Source organism: Palaemon carinicauda, chromosome 22 (genome assembly GCF_036898095.1).
Source record: "Palaemon carinicauda isolate YSFRI2023 chromosome 22, ASM3689809v2, whole genome shotgun sequence".
Lineage (NCBI taxonomy): Eukaryota > Metazoa > Arthropoda > Malacostraca > Decapoda > Palaemonidae > Palaemon > Palaemon carinicauda.
Genome location: NC_090746.1, coordinates 95,226,316 through 95,248,923, shown reverse-complemented (window position 1 = coordinate 95,248,923; position 22,608 = coordinate 95,226,316). Strand labels below are relative to the sequence as shown.

At 34.7% G+C, this 22,608-nt stretch overlaps 1 protein-coding gene across 5 annotated transcripts in view; it reads right to left on the bottom strand.

The window, feature by feature from the left end:
• LOC137616640 (excitatory amino acid transporter-like) overlaps positions 1 to 22,608 on the bottom strand; it is a 153,907-nt gene that overhangs the window by 13,344 nt on the left and 117,955 nt on the right. For 4 of the 5 annotated variants that reach the window (XM_068346554.1, XM_068346553.1, XM_068346552.1 and 1 more), the window contains 4 exons: positions 9,118 to 9,316; positions 7,789 to 8,008; positions 1,811 to 1,874; positions 1,042 to 1,183 (listed from right to left, as the gene is read on the bottom strand). In XM_068346554.1, coding sequence (XP_068202655.1) covers positions 1,042 to 1,183; positions 1,811 to 1,874; positions 7,789 to 8,008; positions 9,118 to 9,316 — 625 coding nt within the window. Of the gene's footprint in view, positions 1 to 1,041; positions 1,184 to 1,810; positions 1,875 to 4,434; positions 4,649 to 7,788; positions 8,009 to 9,117; positions 9,317 to 22,608 lie in introns of all 5 variants that reach the window. The other variant, XM_068346551.1, reaches the window with a different exon arrangement.

The window sequence follows — 22,608 nt, the reverse complement described above, 5'->3', positions numbered from 1 at the left end:
GCAATACCGAACAAGAACGTATGAGCCCTTCAGTCATTCTTCAAAAAGAAGTAGACATATGACAGCCATATGTCACCCCTCACCCCTCAAAACACCAGGGATAATGGAGGCCTTTTCTAGCATCAATAGAAAACAGAAACCTAACCTAGGTAGGATATCTTGTATATGATTCCAATTGGTAGTTTATATTGCTGACGCACTATATTTTGCCTTTTCGTGTGTTTTTGTATTTCATATTTTTTTCTTTACTTAATTTCCTTTCTTATAGATTTATAATGCTCGTTTTAATCACGTACTTGCTTTTGAGTGAACACACACACACACACACACATATATATATATATATATATAAATATATATATATATATATATATATACATACATATATATATATATATATATATATATATATATATATATATATATATATATATATATATATATATATATGCATATCACGAAAGCTGACACGTGATGAGTATAAAATGTATTATAGCCACGGAAGCAAAAATGAAAAGACTTGATTGAAGTTAGTACTTTAGTCCATTAGGGACATCAACAGACTCGACAATGAGAATACATATACAAATACGATGTCTTTGTATATATGTGTGTGTATTCTCTCTGAAATGTTTACCAGATTACTCGCACTAAAAGGAATCAATTTGAGGTCATTCGCCCCAAAGATCATTGACTATAGTCGTGCAGACATTATTATGGGAAATTAAAGTCACCTTCGAGCAAATTCTGCGTTCTTCCTCTCGTATTCATAGTTTATATAGGTACTCGAGTATGCCAAAACATCCTCTTGGGAAGCTGATGTAATTATAGTCCATTTCTTTTAGCAATGCATATTTGCACCGACTCGCAGTGGTGCCCTTTTAGCTCGGAAAAGTTTCCGGATCGCTGATTGGTTGGACAAGATAATTCTAACCAATCAGCGATCAGAAAACTTTTCCGAGCTAAAAGAGCACCGCCGCGAGTCTGTGCAAATATGCATCGCTAAAAGAAATGGACTATAGTTTTCATTACTCCACTTACCCATGACGTTCATGCCATCCGAGTGGACCAGCGAGCGAACGTACTTGTCTTCTACGATGGTGCTATTGATAGCCGTTCCGTTGAGGAACGTGGCGTTCAGAGCTTCCAGAGTCTCGTTGGTTTGTCTCACTGTTGGTTTTACCTGTTGGGGGAAGAAGTAGGTGTGAATGATAATGAAATAGGCTACTGATTGGTAAGCCTGCAAGTAGGTAAACTGTTTTTGTCTATTCACAGTCGTTATCAATGATGAATTAATGATTAAGTGATATATATATATATATATATATATATATATATATATATATATATATATATATATATATATATATACACACATATATACATACATATATATACACACACACACACATATATATATATATATATATATATATATATATTTATATATACAGTATATATATATATATATATATATATATATATATATATACATACATATATATACACACACATATATATATATATATATATATATATATATTTATATATATAATACATATATATATAATATATATATATATATATACATATATATATATATATATATATATATATATATATATATATATATATATATCTATATATATATAAAACATACCCTTGAACTTACGAAAAATAATTTAATCTGAATAAACACATTAAAGGAGCAACGAATATGCAATATCTTCGTCAATAACTTCTTGTATAACAAAATTTTTGAAAATATGACGTTAACAGGATAATGTCAACAAATTGTTCTGATACTGACCTTTTTATAAACAGTTTTTGTGGACGAAAAACTTGCCATCACCAGATTATCGGGGAACATGTTCCTGGAAGCATTTCATGAATTAGATTAACAACAATCTTATTTGGTATGTTAACATATTTATGATAAGTGGAAACACACACACACACACACTCATATATATATATATATATATATATATATATATATATATATATATATATATACATATATATATATATATATATATACACATATATATATATGCATATATATATATATATGCATACATAAATATATATACATATATATATACCTTGCAAATATGTATATGTAGGTTTATACATATATATATATATATATATATATATATATATATATATATATATATATATATGTTTTTGTGTGTATATATATACATATATATAGTTATTTATTTACTAATACACACACATATATTTCACGTATAAAATATATGTATACATATGAAAAAATATATATATTTATGATTCATTATTATGTGTTTATTTCTTACCTAGTGATCTCATAGAAATTCTTGTATAAATGTAATTATAGATGGACACATCATATTCCATGAATTTAATTTCGTAATCGTAATTTTGGAGATTAAAAACATTATTATACCTGATATTCATGTTTTTTATATATTACAAATTTGAAAATGGATACCTTTGAAATTAGATTAAAGAATATAATTTTCATTAAAACATTTTTTTCCATGCACCATGTTCGTGCACACTACACAATTCAAGGAGGCAGCTAGACAAGCAGAAAGTTACATAGTATCTCATGCAACGTAATATGGTCCTGAAACTCACACAGATATTTTCATTCAATATGACAATCATAGATTTAAACTTAAGATTTTTACCAGTTCTAAATTTGAGAGAAACATAAAGCTGAAATGGCACACCACAGAGCTAAAGATTATTGGTGATATAATTAAAGAAAATTTAATTGAATAAATTCGATTCAGTCCTAGCATTGTCTCTTGAATCAGATTTCGTTTGGTTTTGTATATAAACTTTTGGATATATACTTTTGAGAAACACATCCAGTCAATCTATTCTTCAATTGATCTAAATATTTCCATGTTCTGAAAGTCATATGAACATAACTTGAATGCTGATCCTCTCTTACCACATGAATGCATATCAATGTTGCTCCAAAGGAGATTTAACTCACAAGAAGAAAATTTAGAAGGTATCTCAAACCTCCTATTAACAGAGGCAGTTTATAATCAGTCATTTAACGGAGTTAAGCAGAAAGCTTCGTACACGGATAAGAATATTTATTGCAGAGCGTGTTTTTAATAAATAAGATTATGCGATTCAGATAAAAATGTATCAGATATTTTCGTCGGGATGTGTTTTAATTGTAGCATTCACGATGTCAAGTGAAGGCGAGTGGGATCAGGTCTCTCGCTCCCCTCCTACATCCTGACACAAGTACGGCAGTTTTTGGATTAACGTTTCTGCCACTTTCTTCATCGTTCACTTGTGATATAAACTGTGTATATATATATATATATATATATATATATATATATATATATATATATATATATATATATATGTATGTATATACATATGTGTGTGTATAAATATATATATATGCACATAAAGTATAAGTTTTGTTAATAAAACAAATAAAAATATAACATGTAGAAATTTACCTATGTATATATATACATATATATATACATATATATATACATATATATATATATATATATATATATATATATATATATATATTATAAGTTCTGTTAATAAAAACAAATATAAATATTACATGTAGAAATTTACCTGCCGTTACTAAAATAAATATATCTTGCTTGTTCACAGAGAGAGAGAGAGAGAGAGAGAGAGAGAGAGAGAGAGAGAGAGAGAGAGAGAGAGAGAGAGAGAGAGAGAGAGGGGGGGGGGGGCTTGAAGGCTGTTTTCGTCTTGAGTAAATGCATTCTAGAAAACAAGAAATTTACCATTTCCACATAAATTTGGTATTAAATGATCAGAGCTTTGCGTATATATTATAATATTTTCAACCAATATCCTAAAAAATTAAACACTTTGGGAACTCAAATTTTGATAACACTATTAGATGAATGCAGTAGAAGGCCAAACTTTTAAACTGGTACCTATATATTTAGCATGTGGATAGTTTGCTACTATAATTTCAAATGAATTAAGAGAGTTGAAGAAAAGTTCTTTTATAAAGTTGAAATAATTAAAACTTTGTCATATCTTTGAAGATCAGGGATTACTAAAATTCGACAACGCCTTCATATTTCAAATAGAAATACAAGATAAAATGACACAGTAGAACAAACAGCAAGGCTGAAACTGTACCATACATATATACATGACACCACTTTTGAAGCATCAGTTCATGAACACAAATTTCTGAAGACGGACGGAGTATACAATTAGGCTGAGCGCTGTGCCCAATCCATAGAGAAAATTAAGGGAAACAGACATCGGACCAAAACAAATAAATCGATTGGATTGGCTGTATCATCCGAGTAGGCATGGCCTGGCTGCTTGCCATGAACAGCAGCCACACTGAAGCTCAGCCAAGACCACCGAACATGGAACGAAAAAAAAAATCCATCGAGGCACTACCTAACTATGTCCAGAAGGGCATCGAGGATCTGGGGCTCCTCTGCGTTCCCTTTGGAGGTCTGTGTGCCCCCTACCAAAATAGAAGGATCTCCAGGGTGGATGGTGGTGACCATTGTGATGCCCAGACACGCTGCCAAAATGGTTGTCGAGAAGTAGTACCCGAGGGCGCAGCTGCCCATCTTTCCGGAGGAGCCCGTGTCCAAACAGGACAGACCTGAAGGAATTGGCTAGTAATGTTAAGGCCAGGAGCTTTTGGAAGAGCTATTGTTTTAAATCAGCACAAGATTTTGTTTACTTACCGGTTGTAGCCATTTTATTAGCTAATTATCCTCTGCTATACTAAGTGCTGTCAATGAATAGTTATTAAAAACGTTGCTTAAGATTAAGGCATTAATATTTGTAAAGATCAACATTAAAAGAGACGTGTTTCATAAACCCTATTTATCTACCTATCTACCTATATTATACTTTCCTATCTATGATATAAACATCAGACAAATTAGGTAATTAATCATCATGTATATTACCTGAAAAAGAAAAAAACAGAATTATTCCTCTTAACACGTTACAGACACATCATTCAATGTAAAAAGCCTCAAAAACAAATAGAATATGTAAAAATCTATTTGCAAATTCATTAAAGTCTTGCCTTTGAATGTTTGCCTGCTCTAGGAACAAGACACTTCTAAATTTGATAGCTTCCCGGAATGGTCACTGTAGATGGGGATTTAAATTAAGTAATATAATCCTGATTTCGTTCGTATATTTGAATTATGAATTCACATAATTTACGAAATGCTATTCACCACAGGGCTAGTCCACCTTTCTGTCTAAAATAGCAGTGATCCATCTTTACACATCTAGATTACTTACAGATATTTACATTATGAATTAAATTTATTTCATAGATTATTTACCCATAATTCGACTAATTTCAAATGATAACCAGATTTTTTTTTAGCAACGTCAAAAAGATTTTTCTCCACATTCTGTATAAAAAAAAAGAATATTGTGAATCAGAATGCAACAAAGACTTCTAATAAGATTATTCTAAAAACAGACACTTAATATAATATCTCTATGACTTTCTTTAAACTAATCTCATTCATGTTTAAATGCTTAATTTTCAGTTAATGAATCACTATTTTCAAAACAGAATAGATAATTAGCTTGGGTGATTGGCATATCCATTTGATATAATCAGCGTAATTTCTACTGTAATAAAACAATAATTTGTAGCATAATTCGTCACAAAAACATTTACATATAGAACTGTACAACCATTCCTGAGTACAAAAATTGAATCAATAAACTTAAAATACTGTAATTGTTAAACGTTTTCGAATGACGTAAGCAGCAAACACTAGAGCTGTTGAATGCTCTCCAAAATCCTGTGCTACAAACACTCCAACTGTTAAACAATTTCCAATATCACAAGCAACAAACATTACAGCTGTTGGACGCTTTCTAAAATCAAATGGTGCAAACTCCAAAATTATCACATTTTTTGATCACTACAATTGTTGAACGTTTCACAATTTCACATTATGCCAACACTACAGTTGTTAAACAGTTTTCGATATGACAAGCAACAAATATTACAGCTGTTGAATTATTTCCGACATCACAAGCTACAAACACAATAGATGTTGAACACTTTCCAAAATCACAAGCTACAAATACTAAAGATGTTAAATACTTTCCGAAATCATAAGCTAGAAACACTACAACTGTTGAATGTTTTCCAATATCACAAGCTACAAACACTTCAGCTGTTGATTGCTTTCTTAACTCAAATACTACAAACTTTACAACTTTTGAACGTTTCCTGAAATCACGGAGATGAATGTACTCCAATATCACAAGTTACAAATACTACAGCTTCTCGACGCTTTCCGAAATTGCATACTACTAATATTACAAAATTTGATCAGGTTGGGACATCACATGCTACTAACACTATAACTGTTAAAGTATTTCATATATCACAAGCTACAGACACTAAAACTATTCAATGCTCTTCAGTATCACAAGCTACAAACACAAACAGTTGAACACTTTCCAAAATCAAACACTAAAAATACTATACCTGTTGAACGTTTTCCAAACACTAAAGACACTACAACTGTTAAACATTTTTCAGAATCACTTGCTACAATCACTATAGATCTTGAATGCTTTGTGATATCACGCAGAACAAACACTACAACTACTGAACACTTTAAAGAAAGACAACATGGAACAATCACGTGCAACACGGAACGGCTTCTCCAGGAAAAAGAGAACACGGCTATGGGAAACGAAATAACGGTGACTATTGGAATTTACTTTGCCGAAGTCCAGCAGGCAAATTCATTTGTGACTGATGAAATACCCAAACTGAATTAACTTTAGATAAAAACGAGCACCTTGAGATAAATTGTTTTCGGTGTCCTAGTAGAGATTATAAATCTGTGGTCTTCATTATTACATTTCTCCCTACTTTTCTGAAAAACAGTGTGAATTTTGTTCTTTTATTCTACTGTATATGTCTCAGAATAATTGCCTGAGATAAGATAAAGGTTGAAGGTGTCAGGTTTCAGTTTCAGTTTCAGTTTCATTGGAGGAAATGACACCAGAACGTCAGCCGAGCAACCCTACCACAGCAGCAAACTCCCCCAATAAACAGCTTAAACTCACTAGCCAGGACTCATTTTACAGTCCATGCAAATGCCAGGCCAGCTATTTACCACTGTGCTATTCCGCCCTTTCTGTCTAAAATAGCATCGATTCATCTTTACTCAGAATTTAAGTATTCGTCGAATTTCAAATGATGACCAGATTTTGTTTTTTAGCAACAATAAAAACCTCTCCTGTATCTTGGCCTGAACTTTTTTTTTTATATATATTCTTAGGATCTCTTTGTGGACTGGATTAGATTGAGCAGGTATTGTGCCAGCACAGGCCCTTGCCAAAGACGGCCTTGAACTTCTAGGTCCTAATTTATAATTGCAATAGAAAGGCGGTCGATACCCCTATTTAGGTGTTTAAGGAGATAAGAGACCTGATGGGGACTTCAAGGCTATGCCAAAGCAACTGAATATCTTATCTCTAATACGGATAATGCTAATTACCAATTAATTTCAGTAATATGACAAAGACTTCAAGTGGATGTCTCTTCTTCTAAAATTTCCTGTAAGCCAAATGCAAAAAGTTGCTTGTTTACTTGCATTACTATAGAAATATGCATCTAGTCTAACTTCAACTACAATTAACTGCTAAAGCCTAAATATTAGTGAACATCAGTCGACAACCATAACAATATGTGGTAAGAGGCATCAGGTAAACTAGTTTGGTACTCGTCGACTAGTGTACCTAATGATATCTAAAAAGGCATCCATGGTGGTGAGTTTGTCACTCCCTACACTGAACCGATTGTCTACAGCGCCCTCTTGCAGCATGGAAGGGTGACCCGGATGGATGGACACAACACAGAGGATTCCCGTAATGGCTGCGCAAATAGTCGTGCCAAAGTAGTAGGCTAAAGCCCAAGACCCCATCTGACCTGAGGCTGATGCGTCCAACTGGGCGACACCTGGATGATTGGAGTTAAATAAGGTCAAAGACACAGGAGGTGGGGAACATTCTAGTCACTCGTCATATGAGAGCTGCAGATCACGTTTGAACAATCAGGCGTAAGATGAGGAAAATCTAGTATTAAGAAACTTGAGATCATTTTAATTAGTTAATGATTAAGGCTTTAATATAGATTTACAACTAACGTAAGTTTCTAAGTGAAATTAGAATATGAATGGGAAATATTCAGGATTGATTTTAACCTGGGAGTTAATATGCATATTTCAAGGGGAACTATATTTAATAAGGATAGATATAAATGTCAATAATGGCATGAGAAAGAGATTTATATCTTCGTTAGAGAATCTGAAACAGTCTACAATTCGTTTATCTTACGATATGAAATGTCTCTAAAATATGCAATAAGAAATCATGAAGAAAAATTACAACTTTAAACATTAAAATAGTATAAAAATAGAATGGAACAAGGGTTAATTTAATTGAAAAAAAATTGAAGATTAAATCACGAGACTGCGAAATCTAAGGTTATTCAAATCAAACGAGATCTCTCTATTTATGATTTCAGACGATATGGAACCAAATTAAAATAATAACGTCATGTTAAGGATCAACAATTACACATCAGAGGAAATATGGAGGATAATTTCACATTTTTAGAAGGAAGTAAATTACTGAAAGAAGCTGTATAAGAACACACGACTTCTACGGTACAATATATATATATATATATATATATATATATATATATATATATATATATATATATATATATATATACATATATATATATATATATATATATATATATATATATATTATTCATAAAAATTACAAATGATTAACTTGAGTTAAAACTAGTGACGGATAAAATAGAACATTATCATATGGTAACTCCTTTAGTGTAACATTTGACATGTATAGTTTTAGCTGAATTACGAAGCACTGACACTACAACACAACTTTGATTAAGCCTGAAATTATATATAATACTTTACACTGACCTATCTTCTGTAACAGACTAAATTTGCCTACCCATAGATATTTTCTAGAAAACAATCATTAGTTATTGTCACAGCATCTCATATTATATAAACCGCTCTCTCTGACCTGTGATAATGGATGAGATAATGAGAGGCAAAATGAGCATCTTCAGCATCCTCATCATGATCTCTCCCGGAAAAGACACCAGCATCACATGATCTGCCGTATACTCGAACCGTCTCGCCAGCGCCCCGAAGCCTATGCCACAGATGACCCCCAGGATCGTGAGGACAAGCAGAAGGTTCTCTTTTATCCATGATACCACCTGGAAATAGGAGAGAATGGAAGTATGAAGCAGGTCCTCAAATATGGTACTATCTTCTATACCTTGGAATTTGCGTCTCAGATCTGAGATAATTTGCATGTTAGTAAATTGACCTGATTTACTTACAAAAATGATAAGGTGCCAAGCGGTGGATAATAAAGGTTAGGATTACACTAAAGACTGCTGTAAAAAGGAATATAACCGACAGCAGATATCTAGATACAACACTTAAATCTCAATACTGTTTATTATAAGTTCTTTAATGCCATGAAGAGACTAACTCCAAATTGAAATGTTATTCGGTAAGACACCGATAGCCTCAAAAATTTCAAATTATTATTTCATTTATTTTTCTGTTAGTTTGTTCCCTCTCTCTATAAAAATCAATGTAAAATTCCAAATTATTACAGGACCTAAAACAGTTATCAGATATATAAGGTTCCGTTTTGGATCCTTTACAGTGTAAAATGCTAAACTCACAGTGTAAATTAGAAATATCAAACATAAAAATTCAATCAGATAAAACAGAAAGGAGCTGTCCACCATGCACTACCATCTTATCCCTCTGCCTTTAAGCCATTTAATGGTACAGGACTACATTGACTTTAGATGTAAATGAGACAATGTAAAGCCAAAATATGTTTCAACACATCATATTCAATCTTTTTTTTTTACTTCACTTTTATCAATACGATCTCTGTTCTGGTAACTTTATCAGCGCTTACTTTTACCACTTGCTCCTTCCAACTAATATTTTCGTGACCCTCTTTGCATTATTGATTTCCTATTCATGAATTATTACTTAAAAGGAAAAAAATATGGCTCAGTAACATCCAGTAAGCCTACTCATATTTCCAACTTCCTGGTGTTGAAGATTTTCATATTACTAAGTTTGGTACGATCTATACTGATGCTTGGCTGCAGTGTTTAAAGAACAGGCACATAATTTTCGTCCGCTATGTCGCTACTCTTGCCATAATTAGGATGTCATAAACTCATAAATAGCTTATGTTACCTAATTATTTACTATCTCTAGAAGCCTTACCTCTTGAAGGCAGTATTGAAAGTCTTTCTGAAATATAACTTACAATTCATTTAAGAACTTGTGAATACATGACCTACAAAGCATTGCATCCCTCTCCGACTAATTTTTATTTCAGAAATGTATAAAGGTACCCTGACACTTGCACGAATTTGTGGCACGCATTGTCACGACTCGAGTCGTGAACTGGCGTGAACTCGTCGTGAACTGGAGTGAACTCGTCGTGAACCTGTCGTGACATCGTGGCATGTCGTGACGAGAATTTTGAAATGTTCAAAATTTTGGTCAAGACAAAATTTCGTGAACGCGGCGTGAACTATGCGCGAACTGTTCGTGAACTCGTTGGGACGATGCGGGAAGTGCGCAAACTATGCTAAAACTATGCGTGAACTCGTCGTGAACTCGTCGTGCCAGTTCGTGTCAATGTGGACAGGTGAGCTGTGATTTTTTTTTTATTTTCCAGTTTGTGCCACAAAATGTCACGACTTGCCACGACAAATTCGTGGCAAAAAGTCGTGCAAGTGTCAGCCTGGCATAACTCCTTTAAGCGAGGATTCCTTTCTGACACTTGACTATTAAGGCCCTATAGCTCTTTTAGTTTAATGACCGATATTCATGATGCAACACTTACTGTACAAATTTCATTCTATTAGAAACTTTATAAAGCCTCCTTTAACTTATTTCGATGGAGGGTGGGCATCTTCTCCGCAAACATCTTATTTATTATTAAACATAAGATTTTTATCACAAGAATTACAGACGTTTTTATTTTGTCTATTTCCCCAAACTTTACAAATATCTCCTGTCTTTAAATCAAACCATATTACACTTGTCGCTGCTCATAATTACTATATTCCATAAAAATATTGCCTAAATGTTCAAATAGATACTATTCTTCTAAAGTATAACATCATTTTTGTCATTAGTGATTTTATTTTTTCCAAGCTAGCAAAATAAAACTTTATAGCTGAGGAGAAACTTAGCACCAGCAAAACCTGCTCACTTCATACTCCATTCATACGTCGCAATAGTGCTATAACAAAAACAATGACCCATACTCAACTCTTTCATAACATGAGAGAAAAGATAAACTCTTTTTTAATCTGGTACCTTCATAGGGTAATGCCCTCAGCAGATGAGTTAAGTATGATCTCCTTTATTAAAAGTAGAATATTCAAGACAAGATTTATATTTTTCAAGTCACTAGAGGATAAATGTCTTTTACATTTTACAAAAGAATATGTTAATTTGGATAAAAATGAGTAAATTATTGTGAGAAATTCCTTAATGATGATTGAAGTTTAAAGTATATAAATTATAGTAATCTTGATTTATTGCATTATCAGCTTGTCTTTATGTTATGTAAATATTAATATGACTAATGTTAGTATATGCTAATGATGAATTATAAACCACAACGGGAAAGCCAATATTAAAATATAAATATGTTTATATAAATATGTATTTGTAAAAATGAACTTGTAAACTGTATATTTTCTTAATAAAAGTAAAAAAAAAAAAACTTTTTTTTTTTCATTCTGAAAAATATCTAGAAAGGCTATCAGCTATTTCATAATCCTTTCCCCCTTTTGAACTCATTCAGATTATGATCTTGTAATTCTAAACTCCAATGTATCAATGTTTAATATCGTAATCAAATAGTATGATCAGTATACACAGTTGAAACAGGACTACTACATACATAAACCTCGATGTGTTGCAAAGCTGAAACTAAGCTAAACAATTCCTTCTCAATAATTGAATAATTTTGCTGAGCTTTATTCAATTTCTTTGAATATTACGCGACTGGGTGCTTCAGCCGGTTCACTTCTTGTAATAAGACTTCCTATGCCAATGTCACTTGTATCGATGGCTAAATCAAATTCCTTGCTAACCTCAGGTGACAATACTGTAGTTATAAATGAACGTAATTTCAAGTTGAGTAACAATTGCGTTGCCTGGTACGTACAATATACAGAACAAACTTGCTTGTGGCCATTCCTTTAACCACAATTTGCATGTTAGCTCCCAGGTACATAAGAGTAAGTGAATTGCTTTGGTAATGGATTTCGGAAAAAAAGAGACTATCAATTTACATATGAAAATTTGAGAATTCCTTTAGAAATAAATTTCAACAGAAAAATTATTCCTGTTGTGCATAAGACGGTATAGGAATTCCCTCGGAAATTCATTTAGAAAGAATTACTTTTTTTCTGGCTCTAAATACTTTGAAAACTCAATTTGGAAAATTGGTGTTTTCTACTACCCATAAGAGATAGGATAAAATCTTTTGGAAATAGATTTTAGAAGAAATATCTCTCTATTATCTACAAGAGAGTAGACAATTTTATATATAGGAGACAAGATTGAATTCCAGCAGAAGTGTTGGAAAGCCTACGAGAAAGAATAGACATTCTATGGGGCATACTATGCATTTCTGGCCAAAAATAGTGTTTTTCTGTAATATCTCCCATACTTTTCCTTTGATAAGAATGGTACTTTGACACAACACTCTATAGACCCCCCTATTTTTTTATACTATATTGCATTTTCAAATCTCGTTAATTAATGTGTTTACTCTTGTCCCAATAAAGCTTAAGCCAAGTGATTCAGGTAGGAAGGTAAAGCCATTCGAATACCTACACTCCCCCGTCCCTCCCTCTCCTTCCCTCCCTATGTCTTGACCCTCCTCCTATCCCTCCAGTAACCCCAATTCCCAGTCTCTTCTTTGTCGCTAAATTTACCTTTTCTGTAACCTTATACATTTGTTAATAAATGATAGAATTTATATAGTGGATTCTTATTATGATCTAACCACCCACTAAATCATTTCATTCAAAACTCTATCGCTGTCAATAGTCCTAATACCTTTCCACGCATAATACATTGATGCAACGACCCACTAAAGCAGTTCATTCAAAACCCCACCGCTGGCCATACTCTTCATTCTTCCCCTCCAATACAAAGATGTAATCGCTCACTAAAGCATTTAATCAGACCCCTACCTCTGATAATACTCTTAATACCTTCTACGTGCCAATTAAAAGATACAATGACCCACTAAAGCCTTCCATGCAAAACCTCACAGCCAACCCCACTCCTAATACTTTCCTATTGATAATACGAAAAAGCAACCACCCACTAAAGCATTTTATTAAGAAACCTATTGGTAATAATACTCTTAATACAAAGATGAACCATCCACTAAAGCATATCATTCAAAACCCTCTCACTGACCATGCTCTCAATGCCTTCCCACTGATAGTACAAAGACACAACCACCCACTAAAGCATTTCCCGCAAAATTATGCCTTGCCACTGACAATACAAAGATGCAACTCCCCACTAAAATATCTCCTTCGAAGCAATATCTCTGACCATACTCTTAATACCTTCTCACTGACAATTTATAAACACAAACACCCACTAAAGCATTTTATTCAAAACCTTACCACTGATCATCACCTTAATACCTTTCCACTGCCAATAGGTAGATGTAACCACTCACTAAAGTATTTTATTTGGAAACTTGCAGCTGACCATAACCTTAAAGCTTTCCCTCTATCACTACAAAGATGCATTCAGCCATTAAAGCATTTTGCTCAAAACTATACGGCTGACCATATTCTTAATACCTTTCCAGTGATAATATAAAGACACAACCACCCTCTCAAGACATTCATTCAGAGACCTACTGCTCTCCATGCTCTTAATACCTTCCACCAGCCAATACAAATATTTAACCACCCACAAAAGTATCTAATACAAACCCCACCAATGACCATACCCTTATCTTAGGCCTCTATGGACAGAGGAGCAAATTATGCATACTATAATAAACACTAACCATTGTTTAGAGGAATTGATGGTGTGTCCCATTATTGGGATGTGGAGTCATCCATTTTAGTAGGCTCAGCATTTCTAATAGAGCCAAGCCATCATCATCATCTATAGATTTGCAGTGCAAGCTGATTATTCCTTGTGAAACCTAGAACTCGTCTGAGAGTTCTTGCTATGTAAAGTTGTGTAGTGTTTATAAAAATGAATAAAGAACACAATAATTATCTATATTTCCTGTAGCATAGGTCATATTGGTGACAGGTGTGAGTTCTGAGCAATGATGTGAAATAAGAACAAGTTTCCTTAAAGCCGGGGAGGTATAAGTGAAAAAAAAAAAAAAAAAAAAAACATAAAACACAGCTACGGCATATATTGCATTGGAAGATGAGGCTAAATGAGCTGTTGGGGCTAGTGGAGATAATAATGAAAACATACAAGCACAACATCTCTAAGAACTAGAAGATGGGCTCGATTGGTAGACATATGCTGTCAGGTGATTATTAAGAGAGGGAAACCAACAACAATAGATTACCATAGCTATACCACCACACTCACATAGCCTGAGTTACAGTCAACAAACAGGTGGTTCGATGATCAGCGCTCCATAATTGGATTTCAGTCGATTGGGTCTTTATTAGAGACTTCAAAGCTGTAACGCATTGGTGGCAAGAAATAGACAAGACCATAAAACTCCTCCAGTAACTGGCGAAAAAAACTGGCAATAGAAGAGACAGGTTGGCTGTCAGAATGTTTAATATACTATAGTGAAATAAGATAGCGACAACTAGAGACATATGCTTTGCCTAACGCAAGGAAAGGTGTTAGGAAGCAAACTGTCAACCTACTATGAGATTCAGGGCCTCTGTAACACGGTTTTTTCGCAATAATTTTTTATCTATGAATTTCATAAATATAACGCTTCTTCAGAATGCACATTATATCTACACATAAATTTTGACTATATTTTGCATTACGTAGGTTGAATAAATTTGGTACTTATAATGTAAAAGTGACGTTTTTTGAAGACGGGCCAACTTACTCAGAGAAAAGGTTTCGAACGCACTCGTTGCGTAACTTATGACGGCATTTCTTCCCTCTTCCTCGATCGATGATTGGCTATACGTAACGAAGGCTATACCTTTGCCAACAATGACACAAAAGTTTAAATAAAAGCAAAGCAGTACACCTTTATGAACTCTGAAACCTCTCCACTGATAATTTTCATAATGAACAAACCAACAAAATATGTTAATAAATACAAAAACACTTTGATTAATTATTAGTCTAACTCCCAAAATAAGTTTCCTAAGAAATTACAGTCTACTTTATAGGTCACAATCAGATTGACAAGGTGTGGGGTAATTTTCAAAAACGTAGTAGACAAGCTTGATTTGATAACTGCTATATCCAATGTCAAGCAATTTTTATTTATTGTCTATCTACCTACCTATTTACTGTAAAAAAAAAAAAAAAAAAAAAAAAAAAAAAAAAAAACCTACCGTATTTTGGCTTTAAACCTTCACCAATAATTATCGTCAGAATGATGACTTCATGAGGCTCCACCCACTTTGGCCTCGTTATAATTCAGGATAACACTGAAGGCTATCATGGGCATTGTTGAATTATAAAATTTAAATTCTGGCTATAAAAACTCAATTCTCGAGTAGTTGTAAGAAGTGCTAAATGATCCTCAAGGATCCCAGCAGTTGGCCTAAACGTTTAATTCATGTATACTACTGTTGCGGCACTACTGCTACAGTAGTATTACTACGCTAGCACAGATACCCCACCCACATTTATGTATTGTTCCGCCATTCATAAAGTCTTTGTCATGTTTTTTCACTGTGCAATAAGCCATGGCCTCCTCAGAAATTAAGTGTAACATTAGATGATAGGTTATTTCATTAAACTGACAAATTATGGCAACTGGGTATGTTATTGCCGATGTTGAAGCTAAAGATAAAGTATGGTATCATTCCTTCATTGCATTATCATCTTTACTACTAGTTGTTTGGCTACATGTAGTAATTATTTTAAAGGATAAATTAATTATGTTCACTTTACTTCTATAAATTCCCATTAGATGTACAAATAAAACTCCTAAAACTATTCATGATTTATTTACAAAATGCAGTCATGCCCAAAACATAGCCAACACGGTCGTACGGCCTAAGAAGAATGAAAAAAAAATTATATCGGATGATCCGTTGGTCTGATGGAGATTTTAGCACAAAAACCTTATTTTAACAAAAATAGTTATATAAAGACTGTTTACATACAATCTCTCTCTCTCTCTCTCTCTCTCTCTCTCTCTCTCTCTCTCTCTCTCTCTCTTGGTGGCATAGTGAATAGTTAATGGAAATGTTCAAAAGCCTGAATGACATCACAAGTATTATAATTATGTTACGCTAAATACAAATCAGACCATAAACATTGGATTTAAACTAGAAACTGAATAATTACCTATTCAGTCTATAGTAAATATGGCCACAGGCTTTCTCTTGACTGTATAAAGTTGCAAGTCGTAAGACAAATTGCCACGGGGGGCAATTCCAAAACCTGTTAGTCATTCTTGACTGTTGTGGGTTTCAGAGCCGATGGAAGAAGGTGAATGGGTGTCTGGTGGATGGGCGGGGCAAAATTTTGTCAAAAGGTGTTTACATTGCTTACGTAATGAATGTTTTCGACTCTTGACTCGTTATCACTGGCCATGGCGTTGGCTAGATCATTTTTACTCTATAAAAATTAAAACTATCGGGTTTAGGTTATTGATAATGCTGACAAAATTTGTGTGTGGTTGTAAAATATACATATGTCAACTTTCAGCTACATCCGATGCTTTGATAAGGAGCAAAGTCCAAAAAAACCGTGTTACAGAGGCCCTGAATCTCATAGTAGAACACTCAGTTTCTCAATACAGAGATTAAGATAGCTTCGTAACCCAGAGTGCCAACTTGCCTGAAGGGTGATAAGAAACCATTACCCAATAAGCATATTTGGCAGCAAGTAAATCCTCATCTATGTGAATATTTGTTTGATGACGAACAATGATTAGGAGCTATCATAATTAAAGCTATACAAAATATTATAGATAGCTTGAAAATAGAGAACATGTTTGGGTAAGCCAGCAACAAAGATGGAGACGTGTCAGGTTTTAGAACCATGTCAATTAAGAGAAGCAGTGGAAAGCTACATCCAATCCAGGGAAGAGGTCATAGTCAGAAAAAGAGGTGAAACCTCAGTTTTTGCTGGTAGTAAGGAAGGTGGGGTACCAGCGAGCTGAGAGTCCAGCCTTAGAGTTCAGCCGCTGCTACTCCTGTCAGGACTTCACCTTCCAACCAAAAAGGATGTAAGGTGAGGGATTGGGACTACCTCACCAAGTCCCTCACCTCAGTACCCAAGGACAAGGAGGCAGAGGTTGCCGAGTTGTGCAGAGTTATGCAATAAAGAGGGAGGACCATACTTCCCCATCAGGCAACGGTGGCATTCAACAAAAAAGCAAGGATACTAGGCACGATGTAAGGTGTGAGACCACTTGTCCAGGGCCTTGACCTGGCTCCCCAAAGACCCCTTACCTAACTCACATGGAACCCTACAAGGAGAAAAGACAGCGGTATGTAAGTGGGATCGAGAGTCTATCCTATGGACCTATATGGTGGCTCAGGGTACTGCTGGTACATGTAAACATATAAGGTAAGCCAATCAAAGAAATCCTTGATACCAGAGTCAGTGTTTTTCTGCTCGAGAAGGAAAGTACTTTTAAACTTGCCACAGCCAAAAGTACTGATCACCCTTAATGAATCATGCAATACATGTAAGGAAACAAAAAATACGTGCCGTCATTCAAGATGGGATGGAAGAACTTTATGCATGGCTTTTTAATAGTACCCACCTTAGCTATATTGTGGATCAAATGTATTTTGGGACTAGAATTTATTCTAATAAACCCTATTACTATTAAGGAGTCAGAAAGTATGTCCCTAGAGTGCTGGAAGGAAGGTAGGAGTGTCCTATAGAGGGGATGAGTGAGAGAAGTATTAGTGCTTAAGTGAAGAGACAAGAGAAGGAGGTAACTGTGGTACTAGAAAAGGGGAAGCTGTACTGCAAAGGTTGCTGGCAAGTATAACCCATCTCAGCTTCATCTGAAAGGAACGATAGTGTATAAAACCCCATGATAAATTGCCCGATGGGTTGTTACAGGGAATAGAGAAATGTAAAAGGGAACAGCACAGATGATTGATATAAATAACAGGAGGATTGTTTCGGGTGAAGATTCAGTGTGCAAATTAGAGGTATGTGAACTTACAGATGACGGAATCATGGGAGTTGCAACTCCAGCATGCATTCACATATGCACCAAGAGCTCAATGAAGCACAAGGCCAACCTGCCAATGACCTTGGATGTCAGGATGCCAGAAACCTGAAATCAATCAATTAACCAACCTGATTATCAAAATGTAAGTAATTACTTAGTTAGCTGGTATGCCGAGGTAATAGGAAATGAAAAAGATGCCATTGGGAGAGAATTGATTGATTTCCATTTTATATCAAAAAAGCAAATAATGCCTATTGATTCAAGGCCCTATTGGGTTCTTGTTCATTTTCAAGAAAATCAGAAAAAACTTAATCAAGATAGCAAAGGATTATCAAAGAAAGTGAATCTCCCTGGGCTTTCCCAATTATTGCAGTTATGAAACAGGAGGTCTCTATAAGATTGTGTGATGAGTCTAGGAAATCCAGCAATATAATCAAAGATAATTCATATCGTTTGCCCTTGATTGAGGAGTTGCTCATATTGGTATAGGACAGCCAATACTATATCACTACTGATTAGACACCATCAAATTTCAATTCACGAGGACATTAAGTGTAAATCAACCTTTGTAGGAAATAATCATGTATTTCAATCTAATTGCATTCCCTTTGGTTTGGAAAACGCTCTTAGTCACTTTTCAAAAGTATAGATGACAGCACTATCTTTCTTGATTGGTTACAATAGTCTTGTTTATCTTGATGACATAATTAGGAAAACGGGTGAAAAAAAATGAGAAAAATATTAAAAATTATTTAGAAGCATTGTGACGTAATGGCATGAGAATCAACTCAATTAAAAGCTAGTTTTAACTTAAACAAATAGAATTTCTTGGCCAGTTAGTGACCCTAAAGGGTACTTAACCTTGCCCCGGTAATGTAAAAGCAATCCAAGATTACCCAAGTCCAAGTACTCCAAATGAAGTGACTCGTTCCTTATGGCTTGCTGAGTAATATTGTTGGTTTATCAGAAAATTTGGAGAATAAAAAAAAACCCTTAGATGAGTTAAAGAAAGTAAAAGGAATAAATTGGTAGGTTGTAGAAGACCATTCCTTTAGCTGATTGAAAGCTGTCACAATGGACGATGAGTTACTTGCATATCTAAGATTTTATTGGCTCTTTTTGGAGATATGGACTTGAGTAGCACAGTTATTGTTGATGTAATTTCCTGGTGTAACCCATTTGTTATGCTTCACAGGCATGGTTGGGAGGCATTAGCAATTCAGTATGTCATGGAGCCATCCAATGCAGTTGCAAACTAGTCATCTGCCCCTACAGGATTTGTTTTTGAAAGGGGGATCTAACCACTTAATAAGCCAGGGTGCTAGAAAGGTTATTAGTAAGTGGTTTTGACCACATAGCAGGCAAAACTAGGAAAGCAGATGATGCCGTCACCAGAGGCACAGTAATAGGACTAACTGCTAGGTTATAAAAGAGGAAGTAAGATTAAACACCCCAATACATTAGACCAGTTACTCAGAGTAGAATCAAATAGAAAATTGGGAAGTACCTGTGATAGGCAAACAGAAAGTGAAAGCTGTGATAGAGAGAGAGAGAGAGAGAGAGAGAGAGAGAGAGAGAGAGAGAGAGAGAGAGAGAGAGAGAGAGAGAGAGAGAGCAGGTAGTACATACAAGGTCCTCCATGGAGGGAGGATCTATTCGAGGCTCTAGTATTGACATATTCCCTTTAGGGAAGTGAAATTATATATTGTTCCAGGCACACTACGGGGTTTTATTGACATACACACAGATGTATTAAATATTTATTATTATTCATTATTATTACTCTACGTTAAGCTGTAACTCCAGTTGTACGAAAAGAAAGTTATACGCTTAAGGGCCTTAATGTAGAATGCAGAATGTTAAGAGTACTTGAGCACACAGTATTACGTAGTGAATGGTGATATCCGGGAAGATCTGAATGAAAGAAATGGACATGAATTTGAAAATTACGAGGTAGCAACAACCTACAAATCCTCATAGTTTCATGCTGTTCTCTCCTTTTAACAATGTTAATTTTCATCATTGTTTATGAAACCATTTTCCGTAAAATATAAGAGTATACAAGAGATATCGAAGAATTTCCATCCATAGTTGTGCAGTTAGAACTATCAGTAGGTAGTAGGTAGGTCAGGCACCAGACACCCGCTGATAAACTACCGCTAGAGAGTTATTAGTCCTTTGACTGGACAGCCAGTACTACATTGGATCCCTGTCTGGTTACGGCTCATTTTCATTTGCCTACATATACACCGAATAGCCTGGCCTACTCTTTCCACATTCTCCTCCCTCCTCATACACCTAACAACACAGATTACCAAACAATTCTTCTTCGCTCAATGGCTACTCTCTTCTTGGTAAGGGTAGAAGAGACTCTTCAGTTATGGTATGCAACTCTTCTAGGAGAAGGGCATCCTAAAATCAAGCTATTGTTCTCTAATCTTGGGTAGTGCCATAGCCTCTGTACCATGGTCTTCCACTGTTTTTGGGGTAGAGTACTCTTGCTTGAAGGTATACTCGGGCACATTATTCTACCTTATTTCCCTCTTTCTTGTTTTTGAAGTTTTTATAGTCTATATATGAAAGATATATTTTAATGTTACTGTTCATAAAATAGTTAATTCTATTTGTTCATAAGTATAACATACTTATTTTCTTGTTTCCTTTCCTCACTGGGCTATTTTTCCTTGTTGGACCCCATGGCCTTATAGCATCCCGCTTTTCCAACTAGGGTTGTAATTTAGCTAATAATAATAATAATAATAATAATAACAGAAGAGACTACACAGGTGAACTTAGCACTAAGGAATCTGTCATAGTGATGATGACAAAATAAAATATGATAGACTTAAAATGGAAATATGGAAAAAGGAATGAAAAAAGATACGCTTTGTGAGTTGTGCAAAGAGGCAGACGATACAACAGAGCATTAAGGATATGAGAAGTTGCCCATTATATTAAGACAGACTATGGAAGATGGGAATAAAAGTATGCAAGCTGTGCCGTCTGTGTAGGAGGTAAATAATGACAATGAACTTTCTGCACATTACTGCGCTTTGCACCTACTCAACTACTTGTATCATCATCATTATCATCTCCTCCTACGCCTATTGACGCAAAGGGCCTCGGTTAGATTTCCCCAGTCGTCTCTGACTTGAGCTTTTAATTCAATACTTCTCCATGCATCATCTCCTACTTCGCGCTTTATAGTCCTAAGCCATGTAGGCCTAGGTCTCCCAATTCTTCTGGTGCCTTGTGGAGCCAAGTTAAACGTTTGATGAACTAATCCCTCCTAGGGAGTGCAAAGAGCATGCCCAAACCATCTCCATCTACCCCTCATCATGATCTCATCCACATATGGTACTCGAGTAATCTCCCTTATAGTTTCATTTCTAATCCTATCCTGCCATTTAACTCCCAATATCTTTCTGAGGGCTTTATTCTCAAATCTACTAAATCTATTGGAGATTGTTTCATTGTCATACCATGACTCTTGTCCATAGAGTAACGCTGATCTCACTAAACTGATATATAGTCTGATTTTTACATGAAATTTTAGGCGATTTGATTTCCAGATTTTACTTAACCTAGCCATTGTCTGATTTGCTTTTTTCAATCTTTCACTAAACTCTATACTGGGCCCATATTCATAGAATTGTGGAGAGAGCAATGAGGAACCTGAAACTACCTCATACTTTGCATTGTAGTCATTACTTTGCAGTGTCCCCTTCACACTTTAGTTGCACCTACTCTGTACCCCTTTTCTTTGCCCTTATTCCTTTTCCGTTCTTTCATTTTGCTGACCAACCTCTCTAAACGTTTTCTTCATCGTGCAACTACTTGGTTTCTCCCAAGTTGCACCTCTTACATGAATGGCCACCCCAAATCCATCACCGGATCTTATGGCTCGATATCATGAATCTATAAACTCATTCGAAGTTTTTTATTTCCCAGGTTCAGGAAATCAGGAAACTAAACAGGAAATAATTTCGATAGCCCAAGAAATAACAAGACATTTCGGCGTAAGCTTTCCACGGTAAACTTATTAACATAAACGGATTAAGTAAGTGTACTCTGGCTGATTAAGATAATGTGGGC